Here is a 13,839-nt window from a genome sequence, read left to right as displayed (position 1 = left end):
CCGGTCATCATGCATTAGAAAAAAAGCCATCCCTTGTACCCTGTCCTAAATTCCTGACCCACAAAAAGTGTGAAAGCTAATAAAATGATTGTTGTTTTGAACAATCTTTTCTGGACCTCTGTATTTTGAAGTGATTTGTTACACTATGGTAGCTGTGTGCCTCTTGGGGAAGCTGTCTCTTTGTTGAGAATCAGTCTTAGCATCCATCACTTCTAAAGAAAAGCCTTTATTTGTGAGTGAGAAAGTTTCTAGAAAACGGCAAAGTATGAACAATTTTCAATTATTGATTGTAACAGGAAAGCAAAGCATGAGCATTTGAAATCTATAGCTGTCCTAAAAATCTTCACTCTTTAATTGTAACCATGTCCCTTAACAAAACTCATACCAAAGCTCCTGATTGTCTGAATCTTCAATTCATTTATCAGATTTTCTCCTTATCCACTTGGTGGTGGAGATGCAGACAAGTAATAAATTGGCCAAAAGGCAGATAGTAGAAGAAAATAATGAGAAGCAACCTGCAGAATCCATTTACTGAGTATCCTTCCTGAATAACAGAGCTATAGCTCTACACACAGAGGCATTCTCAGCTAAGATGACAGACTGTGGATCTCTAATAATGTCTTAAAGAATTCTTTGAAAGAGTCATTCATTAAAACACTGTTTCTGGATTTTTTTTGTCTTCTGTAGTCTAAAATGACCACCCTGCCCCCACTGCCCATGACACGCCCAAAACTTACATCTTTAGCCAGACAGAAGCTGCCATGTTTCCCCAGCACTGTTCCAAGGTACGTGACCCTGGTTTTCATTTCTTTCCCTACAGAATGAATTTCTTGCAGTAAGAAATGTCAATAACACATCTCAGAAAACAAAATTGTTTAAAGACAAAAGTAGTTTGCTGTTTCAAAAGGATCAATGAACTTCATCCAAATATTAAGAATTTATTTACTTAGCAAGCTAGTGCTCATTTGATTGTTTTATTTCCTATTTTAATTATATCATGATCCTATAAAACGTTGGAGATATATTGGCTTTTTAAAATGTGGATGGAGAATTGAAAGTAGAGGCTTTAGGATGGAAAGGTAGATAGCTTCTAATCCACAAGGTCCTGAGTGCTGATTTCTGTTTTTGGAGGGAAGAGAACACAGTCTTATTACTAGGGTAAGTAGGCAGGCAAGATTTAGGGACTGAAATGATCCTAGGGCCTGAAAATGCTGCAACACATGAACGGCTGCTGAGTTCCTGGAGCTACCGCCCAGAAACTTGAGGACAGAACAATGTATCTTGTCATAAGTATTAATGCGAATTTAGAAATTGTTAATTAGAAATTGTCATTTATGATTTTATAGAGGTATAGCAATGCAGCTATTATTTATCATATAAATAATTTGCATATGTAGTTTTGATTATCTACTTCATATGCCACCTTTTCACTTCCTGCAAGGCATAATGATCAAAGTATTATGAGACTACTTTCTTTTGAAAAGGGTCATACTTTAGTATTTCTGGGAAAGACCAAAGTCCCTGGACCAAAATAAATGCATACAGCTAAACTAACATAAAAGTTCCCTGATAATAGCAAATCAAATTTTCTGAAAAGAAAATGTTTTGATGCATGCATAATTCAGGATATACATCTATTCGTATTTTCAATTTTATTTGTGAATAATATGGATTATTTACAAAGTCTGACAAAGCTTGTTCTTCCTGTCTTTTATAATACTTGGGATTCCATTTTCTATTTAACACCAGCCCAATCTCACATCCCTAAAATAAGTTTTTTAAAGAAAACTATTTCTTGTATTCATTTTATTGAAGAAAAACTATTTTTTCATAACCATTTAAGGCAGTTTTGTATCAACATTTTCCATCAGCTTCTGAATAAAACAGATACTTGTTTAGACCTGTACTCCCACTGCTATGTTAATAGTGTGCTTGTTTTTAATGCTGAAGGGAGTGTGAAGAATAAATATACTACAACTATAATATATTTCTCAGTAAAATCTTAAAATCACTTTTTTATAATAATTTGAATTTATGTGTGATTAGAAAAAAACCCCACTCAAGCAACATTTCAGAATAAAATTTGGTGATGTTTGGAACAAATTACTTTTATACATTTGTGTCAAATAGGTGTTCTTAGTTCAAAATCCTGTGCGAGACAGAATATGACTTATGTGTTAGAAGGTTACAGTGTGAAGCAATGTGAGTAAAATGGAAGAGCTTATAAGCTTTGAGGAGAGAACTCCATTTATTTAAGAATGCTGATTCTTTTAATGTGTTAGTATTTTATTTGTTTGGACACTGAGTTTAATATTCTTCCCTATTTCCTTCCATTCAAGAAAGTGAAAATTTAGAAATTATTAATCAACAACCTAAGTCTATAGCTATTTAGAACATTTATTATATATGGTATTAAACCTTAAGTATTTCTCTTCTCCCGGTGACATTTTATATGTTTGGGAGCTTTTCAACTTGATAAAGCAGGGCTTTATTATTTCTTTCCATTTCATTTAGATCCCAGTTGATCAAAGAAAAAGATAACATAGATCATTATCTGGAGGTGAATTTCAAAGGATTGTCAAAAGAGGAGGTTGCTGCGTAAGTATAACCTCTTAAAGATACTTTAATATAAAGTTTGTTTCTTTTGTCTTGATTCTTTATTGAAATTTCAGTTTTCTTGTGCAGTACTTTTTCATTGAAACATGGCATTTAAAAATTAAAGCTCATATTAAATAGTGATAAGTCATGTCTATTGATCTTACACATATCAAAGTCTTTAATTTTATGGCTTTCAAAATTCTCATATTTACCAAGATATTATACTATCACATTTGCAATATTTTAGTTAAGTCTGTGCCATTAATTGCTTATTAACTTCAATTTTAATATGTATTGCCTCCATGGGGGGAAAAAGCTTTTAGAGAAAGATCATATCTTTCTTTCCTAGCAATTTAAAACAAAATTCCTTACCAATATATGTTTCTCCCCGCCACCAAAACTTACAAAAAGAATGAATGGATGGTAACTTATTGGCTACTTTTTAAATAAATCTAAATTGTCTAGATTTATTTTATCAATGAACAATATGAGCTTTGCCATTTTATTACTAGTTAGAAACTAATTTATGGTTTGAATAAAAACAGTATAAAAATCTGTGTCGGTTAGTGAGAAATGAATAAAAACTCATAATAATAGCTAAACAGGTTTAGTACTTCTTATCTATAGACTTGGTGACTATGTTATCAGCAGATCATTAGATACAAGCACTGAACAATAGAAGTATTTTATTGCACATGCATCTTATGAAGCTCACTAAGTCATTCAATTAAACTATTTTGTACAATAAATGCTTTTGTTTATTTTATTTTTTTACTTTTATTTTTTTATTATAGTTTATTGTCAAGTTGGTTTCCATATAACACCCAGTGCTCATCACAAGTGCCATCCTCCATGTACAATAAATGCTTTTGAAGCATCCTCTCTACTAGTATTGTCTAGTGCTGTGGAATTCCACTGAAAGCGCTTCCTCAGTATTTTTGGTATAGATTTTCAGAGTCTAAAATTCCAAGTCCCTCGATATGTTTCATTTGATTAGATACTATCTTTGTCAATTTGCGTATAACATGGAAAAATGGAATAGTTCATTCTGTCAGTAGCTACTTTATAGAGTGACAAAATTTTACAGTGCCTGTAATCACTGTCTTCCTTGGAACACTACTGACTGCCATATGTGGTATCTGGGACCTTTGGTTAAATGCTCTTCTGATTATTGATTTATTAACTTTCCATGGTAACCTACTGGATAAAATTAAAGATTAATATTGTCTGATTATATTTCTTTAAAAAAAGTATATATGAGTGATATTTTCATTCTTATTTAAATATAATGAAATCTAAATATCTGCAATTGGCTTAACAATTAGGAATTAAATTTGGAATTAAACTTATGCTTCACATATTTTAACAAGCTGGAAATCCATATGCAGCACTTAAAATCTGCTCAGCTTTCGATCTGCACTGAAGAAACCTTTGACCTAAAAGTGCAAAACAGGCTTTGCTGATGAGTGTTCTCTTAATATTTTTTTCATTAAGGATATTATCAAGATGATTTTAAATCCATAATATGCTACAGAAAACAAGTAGCACCAGGTAATTCTCAATCCTTACAATTGCATTCTCCTTAAAGTTTTCTGTACCTGAATACTTTCTTAGACAAAAGCTAAGATAGTGAATGCAAACCTTAATAGGAAGATACCTTGTACTTAGTTTCCTCTTTTGATTGATATATATTCTAGGCTTTGCCACATACAAACTAATTGAATAGAGTGTAAAGGAGAACGTTGGTGAATAATTTCAGCATCTCCCAGCAATACTCAGCAGGTGCCATAGGAATTATGCATATTCTGTTAACCAAGGAATTGCTACATAAAACTTTTTATTAGTCTTTTAACTCTAAAAAGATAAATTGGTCAGCAAACCTTTAAGTGCCTACTTTATATCTAATATTGGGTTTTTCACAGGGGGAAAGACAATGATATCTTATTATAAGATATTTGGCCCCATCCTTGTCTCTATTTGAAAGAATAAGATTTACAAACAGGAAACAAATATGGAATGAATGAGGTGCAGCCTCAAGGTCTAGAGGAAATCGGGATGAAACCTACCAAGGAAGACAGATTTTGAGTTTGGCTTTCTGTTTGATAACACTATAAAGTGACCACACTAGTACATCACAGATCCTCAGTATAAAAGGGGGAGAAACTGATGAATCAAATTTTCGATCAGACAAAGGTAATATCTAAGATATACCTTTAAATCTTGATATGTACTCCTTTATTCTTCTTTATGATAGCTATATATATAGCTATATATATATAGCTATATATGCACATACATATATATATAGCTATATATGCACATACATATATATATAGAGAGAGGGGGGGATAGATATATGTATTTTTGGCTAAGATTNATATATATAGCTATATATGCACATACATATATATATAGCTATATATGCACATACATATATATAGAGAGAGGGGGGGGATAGATATATGTATTTTTGGCTAAGATCAAGAGTATAAAGATGGTTATATACATTTTCATCATATAATTGATGTACATATCCCATAATATATATGTTCTCCCTGTCCTAAAATAATGCCTCATCATCTAACCCAAAAAACTCATACTCTGTGACTTTCCTTCTATCATAACTGGTGGAAAGTTTCTATTCTTTTTTTTTTTAATTTTTAATGTTTATTTATTTTAGAGAGAGAGACAGAGTGTGAGCATGGGAGGGGCAGAGAGGGAGAGAAAGGGAAACACAGAACCAGTAACAGGCTCCAGGCTCTGAGCCTTCTGTCAGCACAGAGCCCGACGTGGGGCTCAAACCCAAGAACCGTGAGATCATGACCCGAGCCGAAGTTGGATGCTTAACGGACTGAGCCACCCAGGTGCCACGGAAAGTTCCTATTCTTGTCTAAGGGTGATACCTCTACTTGTGCTCTGAATACCATCCCCTCTTACTTGTTCCAAGACTTTCTCCTGCAATTAAACACATTTTTCTCCTACACCACCATTTTCTCCCTCTCCACTGGATCAATCTCACTAGCATTCATATTTACTTTAGTGTTTCCCTTGACACCCCCCTCCAGGTTCTGTTCCATTGTTCTCTACCTTTCATAGCAACCAGAAGCACTGTCTCGGTATTTGCACACATTCTTTGCATCAATTGACCCTAACCAAATACATTTCCAGCCCCAGAAGTCACAGAAATCTCTCTGTTTAGAGTGACCATTGACCTTCATTTTTACAACATATAATGATGATGTTTCTGGACTCAACTTGCTTGATGTCTTCACAGCATCTGATAGACTTGAACGCTCTGCTATTGATTACTGTGTGCTTGTGCCTTCCAGGATGCCATGTGCCTGACTGTGCCACCTTAGTCTTTCCTGGCTGGCATTGTCTTTTCAAATCTCAGTGGTGGGTTGTCCTAGGGCTAAATCCTAGGCCCTGTATTCCAACTACACTCTCCTTGCATCCAGTCTTAAAGTTTTAAGTATTGTAATACCCTGATGACTATCACATTTATAAATTCATCCCTGAGCTTGCCATTGGGTGCAAAACTTTTTTAAATATCCATTGATTTATTTTGAGACAGAGAGTGTGAACAGGGGAGGAGCAGAGAGAGAGAGAGAGAGAGAGAGAGAGAGAGAGAGAGAATTCCAAGCAGGCTTTGCACTGTCAGCCCAGAGCCTCATGAGGAGCTTGGTCTCATAAACCATGAGATCATGACCTGAGCCGAAATCAAGAGTTAGACACTTAACCAACTGAGCCACCAGGAGCCCCAAGCTCCAAACTTTTATATCCAGCTGCCTCCTTTCCATATCTACTTGTATTTTTAATGGACATTCTAAGGTTAATATGGCCACAAACAACTCCTGATTTACCCCTGCTTTCCCTCAACTCCCCCACCAAATATTCCCCCACAGTGTTTCCCAAACTCAATAAATGGCACTAAGGCAGCCTTCAGTTTCACCCTGACTTCACCACCCTACCCTTTCTAATCCATCTCTATGTCCTATCAGATAAAACTCCAAAATACATCCTGTATTCATCTACTTCTCTTCATTGCATAGCCACCATCATCCCTTACCATGATCACTAGAATAGTCCAAACTGCTCTTCACATAGCCTCTCTAACTCTGCCAAAATTCAGCTTCCAGAGTCATCTTTTGAAAAAATTAGATTATGATATTCATTTGCTTAAAACCCCCTGAGAGCTTCCCATTGCTCTTATGATAAACTGTAAGGTTTACTGTGGTTTGGACTTTGCTGTGCATGATCTGGATTTTACCAACCTCTCTGACTTTATCTCCCCACCACTTGTTCTTCTCATTGTGACCTTATTGATGACACTGTTTCTTATTATATAGGTTGTCACCTTGAATGTGATCCCTTCAGTCTTCCACTTCCTGACCTCAAATTCTAGTAGCCCTCACCCCCACCTATACTTATTCTCAGCCAAATCATCTGGTCCTATTTCTGCTATAATCTGGTCCCCTTCTTGCATTGGGAGTCTGTATTTTGACTGTCTTCGTCCCCAGCAGAATGGATCTGCACAGGCGTAGAAGCAAGTATCTGGTGGTCTGGCACGTGGCCAGAAGTTAACAACTGCAAGTTAAATGAATGAATGAACAACATGTTACATAAACACCATGAAATACATATCCTGCTAAGAATATTCTTTGCTTGCAGTATTTTCAGGTCATTGTTGTCTGTTAACTGGTTTGAATATGGAATCAAAGAAGTTTAACTCCTCAAAAGTGTCTTCTATATACACAAGTAGGAGTATAAAATTTAAATGAGTAATTGAGCAAGACAGGCTAGACTAGTTCCTGGAATGCCCAGATCCAGTTGGTGGGGGATCATTTTGCTTGGGAATAGGTAAGGTAGTCCAAAAGCAAAGGGCTTCTGGGTTTTTTTTTAATCATCCGCATTTACAGAATTTCAGTATGCTTCACTACTTTTTAAGTGACTGGATTATTTCCGTGCCTAATAGGTACATTTTTTCCCCACATTTTGTACTCACATACAATATAATTAACACTGACAATTTGACGGTCTTAGATAAATCTGCAGATAGTTCATTGATAATATTTGACTCACCTTTAACAACTAAAGATCCTGTTGTGGTTTTGTGCCTTGCTTTTTGCTCTGTATTATATTGTAAGAATACTGTATTTTTAAAAAAGATCGAAAGTATCACTTATTATATATCATAATTGCTTTGAATAGCTAAGTAATGAAAATATCATTTGTAGATTCAAATAAAAAATTTAGGGGGGGCAGTTTTTACAGCTTCAGTGATGTATATGAGGATACAAATAAACAAAATCATCAAGGGACAAGAGAGTGCTAATCTTTCTTCTTCAGATACCACGTCTTATTATGTGGAAGAATAGATGTAGTTCAAATAGAGATGTGTGCATCTCTAAGATACTGCTTTCTTTCAGAACATGTCTCAGCATTATCAGCTGAAGCTCAGTAAGCATCACTTTGTCAGCACAGTGGCAATTAGAATTGGCAGTTACCATACTCAACGAGTTTGGGTTGTAAAGAGACAAAGAACCGCTTATGTCAATGTCTTTTAAAGCCTTTCACCCTTTCCTCATTTTGAATTGTATTATATTTAATGCAGTTAAGGTAGTATTAAGTATAAATTATACAAAATATACAAATATAATTTATATAGCTTATATAAATTATATAAATTAGTATTTTCCCAGTGTTAAGTTTTCATCTTGAGTTTATCTCAAAATTGTCTTCCAAAGATGCTTTTATGAACCACAGATATTCTTGTTTTAAGCAAATGTAGCACCTGAATTTGTACAATGGCCAGGTTATCAAAATATACGTGACAGAGTGAAGTTTATTCAGGATATAGTTCATATTAACCTCATGGGAATTTAGACTACTTCAGTGTGCTTTTAAAAACTCTGCTTCATTTATCTTGTTTACTTTTAAATAATTTTGTAAAATCATTTCGTTTTCTCTTCAAAACATTTTGCTCTTTTGTAAAGTAACAAGTTAAATTCTGTATGGAGTTTTGCAGATTAACTTTCTGAAAAGGGCAGTTGCCAAATAAGTGGCTCTCTGACTGACAGGAGCAGTTGGGAAAGAGAGAGAAAGGAAGCTGCCCTTCTTTCTTTCTAGGTAGTGGACTGGGTTTTAAGGTCTCTTGATTCAAGAAAGAGAGACAGGGTTTTGGTGTTCTGAAGTGAAGGGGCAATTAGTCCTTACCTTTTCATGAATATAAAGAAATTAAACAATGGCAGAGGATACTGATAGGAACAGAGGAGGGGTAACTTTTGTTGGTTTGTTTAAATTCTAGTAGTCTTCCACAGCATATCCCTAGGATGTTAAACTAGGAAACAAAAGACTCTTATGATCATAAGTTTTAAAAAAGATATTGATATTAATAAAATTTAAAATTTTGGAATTTAAGGGGCACCTCGGTGGCTTAGTCGGTTAAGCGTCCGACTTTCGCTTAGGTCATGATCTCGCGGTTCGTGGGTTCGAGCCCCGCATCGGGCTCTGTGCTGACTGCCAGCTCAGAGCCTGGAGCCTGTTTCAGTCTGTGACTCCCTCTCTCTCTGACCCTCCCCTGCTCACGCTGTCTCTCTCTCTCTCCTAGAAATAAATAAAAATATTTATTAAAAAATTTTTTTTGGAATTTAAGAAATGTAGTTGGAAAGAACTTTTTTTTCCTTAGTTTATTGTCAAGTTGGTTTACATATAACACCCAGTGCTCATCCCAACAAGTGCCCCCATGTCCATCACACCCCCCCTTCCCCTCTTCTCCACCCCCATCAGCCCTCATTTTGTTCTCAACATTCAAGAGTCTCTCATGGTTTGCCTCCCTCCCCCTGTCCAACTATTTTTCCCCTTCTTCTCCCGCATCGTCCTCCATTAACTTCCTCCTAATCCACCTATATGTGCTAATGTATGGTATTTGTCCTTCTCTGCCTGACTTATTTCACTCAGCATAACACCCTCAAGTTCCATCCATGTTGCTACAAATGGCCAGATTTCATTCTTTCTCATTGCCATTTAGTCATCCATTGTATAGATAAACCACATCTTCTTGATCCATTCATCAGTTGATGGACACGTAGGTTCTTTCCATGTTTTGGCTATTGTTGAGAGTGCTGCTATGAACATTGGGTCCATGTGCCCCTATGCATCAGCACTCCTGTATCCCTTGGGTAAATTCCTAGCAGTGCTACTGCTGGGTCATAGGGGAGTTATATTGTTAATTTTTTGAGGAACCTCCATACTGTTTTTCAAAGGGGTTGCACCAGCTTACATTCCCACCAGCAGTATAGTAGGGTGCCTGTTTCTCCACATCCTCGCCATCATCTGGAATCTCCTGATTTGTCCACTTTAGCCACTTTGACTGGTGTGAGGTGACATCTCAGTGTGGTTTTGATTTGTATTTCCCTGATGAGGAGGGACACTGAGCATCGTTTCATATCTGTTGGCCATCTGGATGTCCTCTTTGGAGAAGTATCTATTCATGTCTTCTGCCCATTTCTTCACTGGATTATTTGTTTTTCGGGTGTGGAGTTTGATGAGTTGCTTATAGATATTGGATACTAGCCATTTCTCTGATATGTCATTTGCAACTATCTTTTCCCGTTCCATCAGTTGCCTATTAGTTTTATTGTTTGTTTCCTTTGCCATGCAGAAGTTTTTTTTTTATCTTGATGAGGTCCCAGCAGTTCATTTTTGCTCTTGATTCCCTTGCCTTTGGGGATGTGTCAAGTAAGAAATTGCTGCGGTTGAGGTCAAGGAGGTTGTTTCCTGCTTTCTCTTCTGGGGTTTTGATGGTTTCCTGTCTCACATTCAGGTCCTTTATCCATTTTGAGTTTATTTTTGTGTATAATATGAGAAAATGATCTAGTTTCTTTCTTCTGTGGGAAGAACTTTTAAAAATATTGTTCCAGGGGCACGTGGGTGGCTCAGTTGGTTAAGCATCTGACTCTTGGTTTTGGCTCAGGTTATGATCTCATGGTTCATGAGTTTGAGCCCCGTGTTGGGCTCCATGCTGACAGTGCTGAGCCTGCCTGGGATTCTCAATCTCTCTCACTTTCTGCCCCTCCTTCACTCACTGTCTCTGTCTCTCTCTTAAAACCAATAAATAAACTTTAAAAACTTAAAAAAACGTATTGTTCCCTAGGTACACAAAGGCCTCATAGTTTCATCAAAACTAAGTCTAAATAAATAAAAAAAGGAGGAAAGATTTTCAGATGTCAACAGAAATGCCAACTTCTTAGTGATTTATATTTCTATGTCTCTTAAAAGTTGACTTTAAAATATTATTTTCTTTTTTTTAATGTTTATTTATTTTTGAGACACAGGGCGAGCATGAGCAGGGAAGGGGAGAGAGAGAGGGAGACACCTAATCTGAAGCAGTCTTCAGGCTCTGAGCTGTCAGCACAGAGCCCTATGCAGGGCTCGAACTCACGAACTGCAAGATCATGACCTGGGCTAAAATCGGGCGCATACCGACTGAGCCACCCAGGCACCCCAAAATATTATTTTCATAAATGATGTTTAAACTTAACAGCTCTATTAGACTTAAGAAAAAATCTTTGTAAGGCAAAAGCATAGGAATCATGACATTGCAGCTCTGGCTTTTATGGGAGCTAATTTCTCCCTCAGTTGGAAATTTGGTTTTGGTGCTTAATACCTGTGTAATCTGATGCAGGTTATCTGATTTCTCTAATCTTTGATTTCCACAACCATTTGGAGAGCATAATAATAATAGGAAATTCTTATCAAAGTTTAATGACAGTCTCTATATGAAACACATATAGGCAACATTTACTTTAGCTACTTAACTGTCATTGATCATTTTTTTTGCTTTTAAACCATTTATTAATAACATAAATAATCTAAATATTTCACATTAACTTTATGTTTTGATTTAGGTATTAATATTCATTTATCACTCTTCTTTACATATGTATAGTTAATTTTACTTTGTACCTAGGTATCATTTTCATCATGTTCAGAAGATAGAGTTTTTAATAAGAGAGATGTTTCAAACTTAGTAATGCTAACTAATGAGGGGAAAATATTTTTTATTTCAACTTATGGTAAATTTTTCATCAACTTATTTGTGCTACAGCAAGCAATACAATTTGTATAGTTTGCCAAGCTATTCTAAGCACCTTTAAAACATTTCTACAAATTACTTTAACTTACCATTACTATAATAAGATTGCTTTACTTATAAACCTACAGTTTTAGCAATGTAAGGAATATAGTCAGAGAACACGGCTCTTCCACATAATAGCTTGTAAACCTGAAAGTGCACAATGTCCCTCCTCTATTCAGAAATCATTTGGTAAATTGCTCTTTCAGGAACAAGGAACAAAGTGATAAAAGGAGATAAACACCAAGGTACCACAGAGGTTGAGTCAGTCAAAACTGTCAGTGAGATGAACAATGACCTAGCCACATCACCTATAATTCATGTGGCAAGATGGTTTTATTATGTTGAGTTTTGTCTTTGATATTGTATTCTGTCTGTATTGAGAAAGAAGGCATGGGAATATCTAAACTAATTAGGCCTTTTTCCATTCTCCATTATGGCCAAAAAATAATCTTCAAAATGTTGATATTACTGCAATTATGTAAAAATCACCCCCTGGCTCACATCCATACCCTCACATCTGTTTTCTATGCTGGGAACTGGAGTTACTGTAACTAGAGTCACCTTCTCTGTACTTAAAGCAAAACTAGGATATAGGCTCACAAATATCCTTTTGCTTTCCCAGGGCTTCCACAAATATTACCAGATCAGTCTTTTCTGGTGCAGCATAATTAGGTGATGCCTAAATCTACATTGGAAATGTACATTATTCTCTTCTGTAAAGATTTTTAGATTGTAATAAGTATAAGATAATATTTTCCATCTTTACTGTTTTTTAAGTGTACAATTAAGTGACACTAAACACATTCATACTGTTGTACAACCATCCCCACCATTCATCCCTAGAATTATTTTCATCTTGAAAACCTGCAACTCTGTACCCAATAAACAAGACTTCTCTGCTATCCTCTCCCCCCAACTCCTAGGGACCATTATGCTACTTTCTGTCTTTATTATTTTGACTACTCATATAAATACCTCATATAAGTAAAATCATCCAATACTTATCTTTCTGTGACTGGCTGATTTCACTTTGCACAATGTCCTCAAGGTTCATCCATGTTGTAGCATACGTAAGAATTTCCTTCCTTTTTAAGGCTGAATAATATTCTATTGTATGTATGTACCATATCTGACTTATCCATTTATCCATTGAGGGACACTTGGGTTGCATCCATTTTTTAGCTATAAAATGATGCTATGAACATGGGTGTACAATTATCTCTTCAAGACCCTATTTTCAGTCCTTTCTATTATAAACCTAAAAATAGTTTCTGAATTATTTATAGTGTTATTTTTTTTAGGAGCCACTATTCTGCCACAGTAGTGGCTGTACCATTTTATATTTCCAGTGACAAGGTACAAGGTTGCCAGTGTGACCACATCTTAGCCAACATTTAGTTTTTTCTGCTTTTATGATAATATCCATCATAATGGGTATGAGGTGGTATCTCATTGTGGTTTTGATTTACATTTCCCTAATGATTAGTGATGTTGAGCATCTTTCCATGTGCTTATTGGTTGGTCACTTGGATATCTTCTTTGGGGAAATACCTGTTTGAGTCCTTTGTCTATTTTTGAATTGAGTTGTTTTTTGCTATTAAGTTTTAACAATTCTCTATATATGTCAACATCCATGATATGATATGTGATTTGTAATTTTTCCTGTTACATAGATTGCCTTTTCACTCTGTTGATAATGTCTTTTGATAACAAAATTTTTTAGTTTTCATGAAGTCCAGTTTGTCCTTTGTTGCCTGTACCTTTGGTGACATATCCAAGAAGTCATTGCCAAATCCCATGTTGTAAAACTTTTGCCCTAAGTTTTCTTCACATATTATAGTTTTAACTCTTATGTTTGGGTCTTTAATCCATTTTAATTTATGTATCCAGTGGTAGGTAAGGGCTTAACCTCATTCTTTTGCATGTGGCTATCTTGTTTTCCTGCCATCAATTGTTGAAAAAATTTTTTTCTCCATTAAATAGTTTCGACATCCTTATCAAAAATTATTTGGCCGTACATGTGAAGACTTATTTCTTACTCTCTATTCTATTCCATTGGCTTATATGTCTGTCTCTGGGCCAGTACCACATTGTTTGATTAC

General features: G+C 35.5%; 1 protein-coding gene across 4 annotated transcripts in view; it reads left to right on the top strand.

The window, feature by feature from the left end:
• TTC29 (tetratricopeptide repeat domain 29) overlaps nucleotides 1-13,839 on the top strand; it is a 402,902-nt gene that overhangs the window by 170,558 nt on the left and 218,505 nt on the right. For all 4 annotated transcript variants that reach the window (XM_077770635.1, XM_077770617.1, XM_077770624.1 and 1 more), the window contains 2 exons: nucleotides 688-785; nucleotides 2,515-2,598. In XM_077770635.1, the coding sequence (XP_077626761.1) occupies nucleotides 694-785; nucleotides 2,515-2,598 (176 nt within the window). In that variant the 5' untranslated portion in view covers nucleotides 688-693. The remainder of the gene's footprint in view (nucleotides 1-687; nucleotides 786-2,514; nucleotides 2,599-13,839) is intronic.

Source organism: Crocuta crocuta, unplaced genomic scaffold, assembly GCF_008692635.1.
Source record: "Crocuta crocuta isolate KB4526 unplaced genomic scaffold, BGI_CrCroc_1.0 scaffold345, whole genome shotgun sequence".
In the NCBI taxonomy this organism is placed as follows: domain Eukaryota; kingdom Metazoa; phylum Chordata; class Mammalia; order Carnivora; family Hyaenidae; genus Crocuta; species Crocuta crocuta.
Note: the sequence above shows the minus strand (reverse complement) of the source record. Positions and strands in the feature narration are given on the sequence as shown.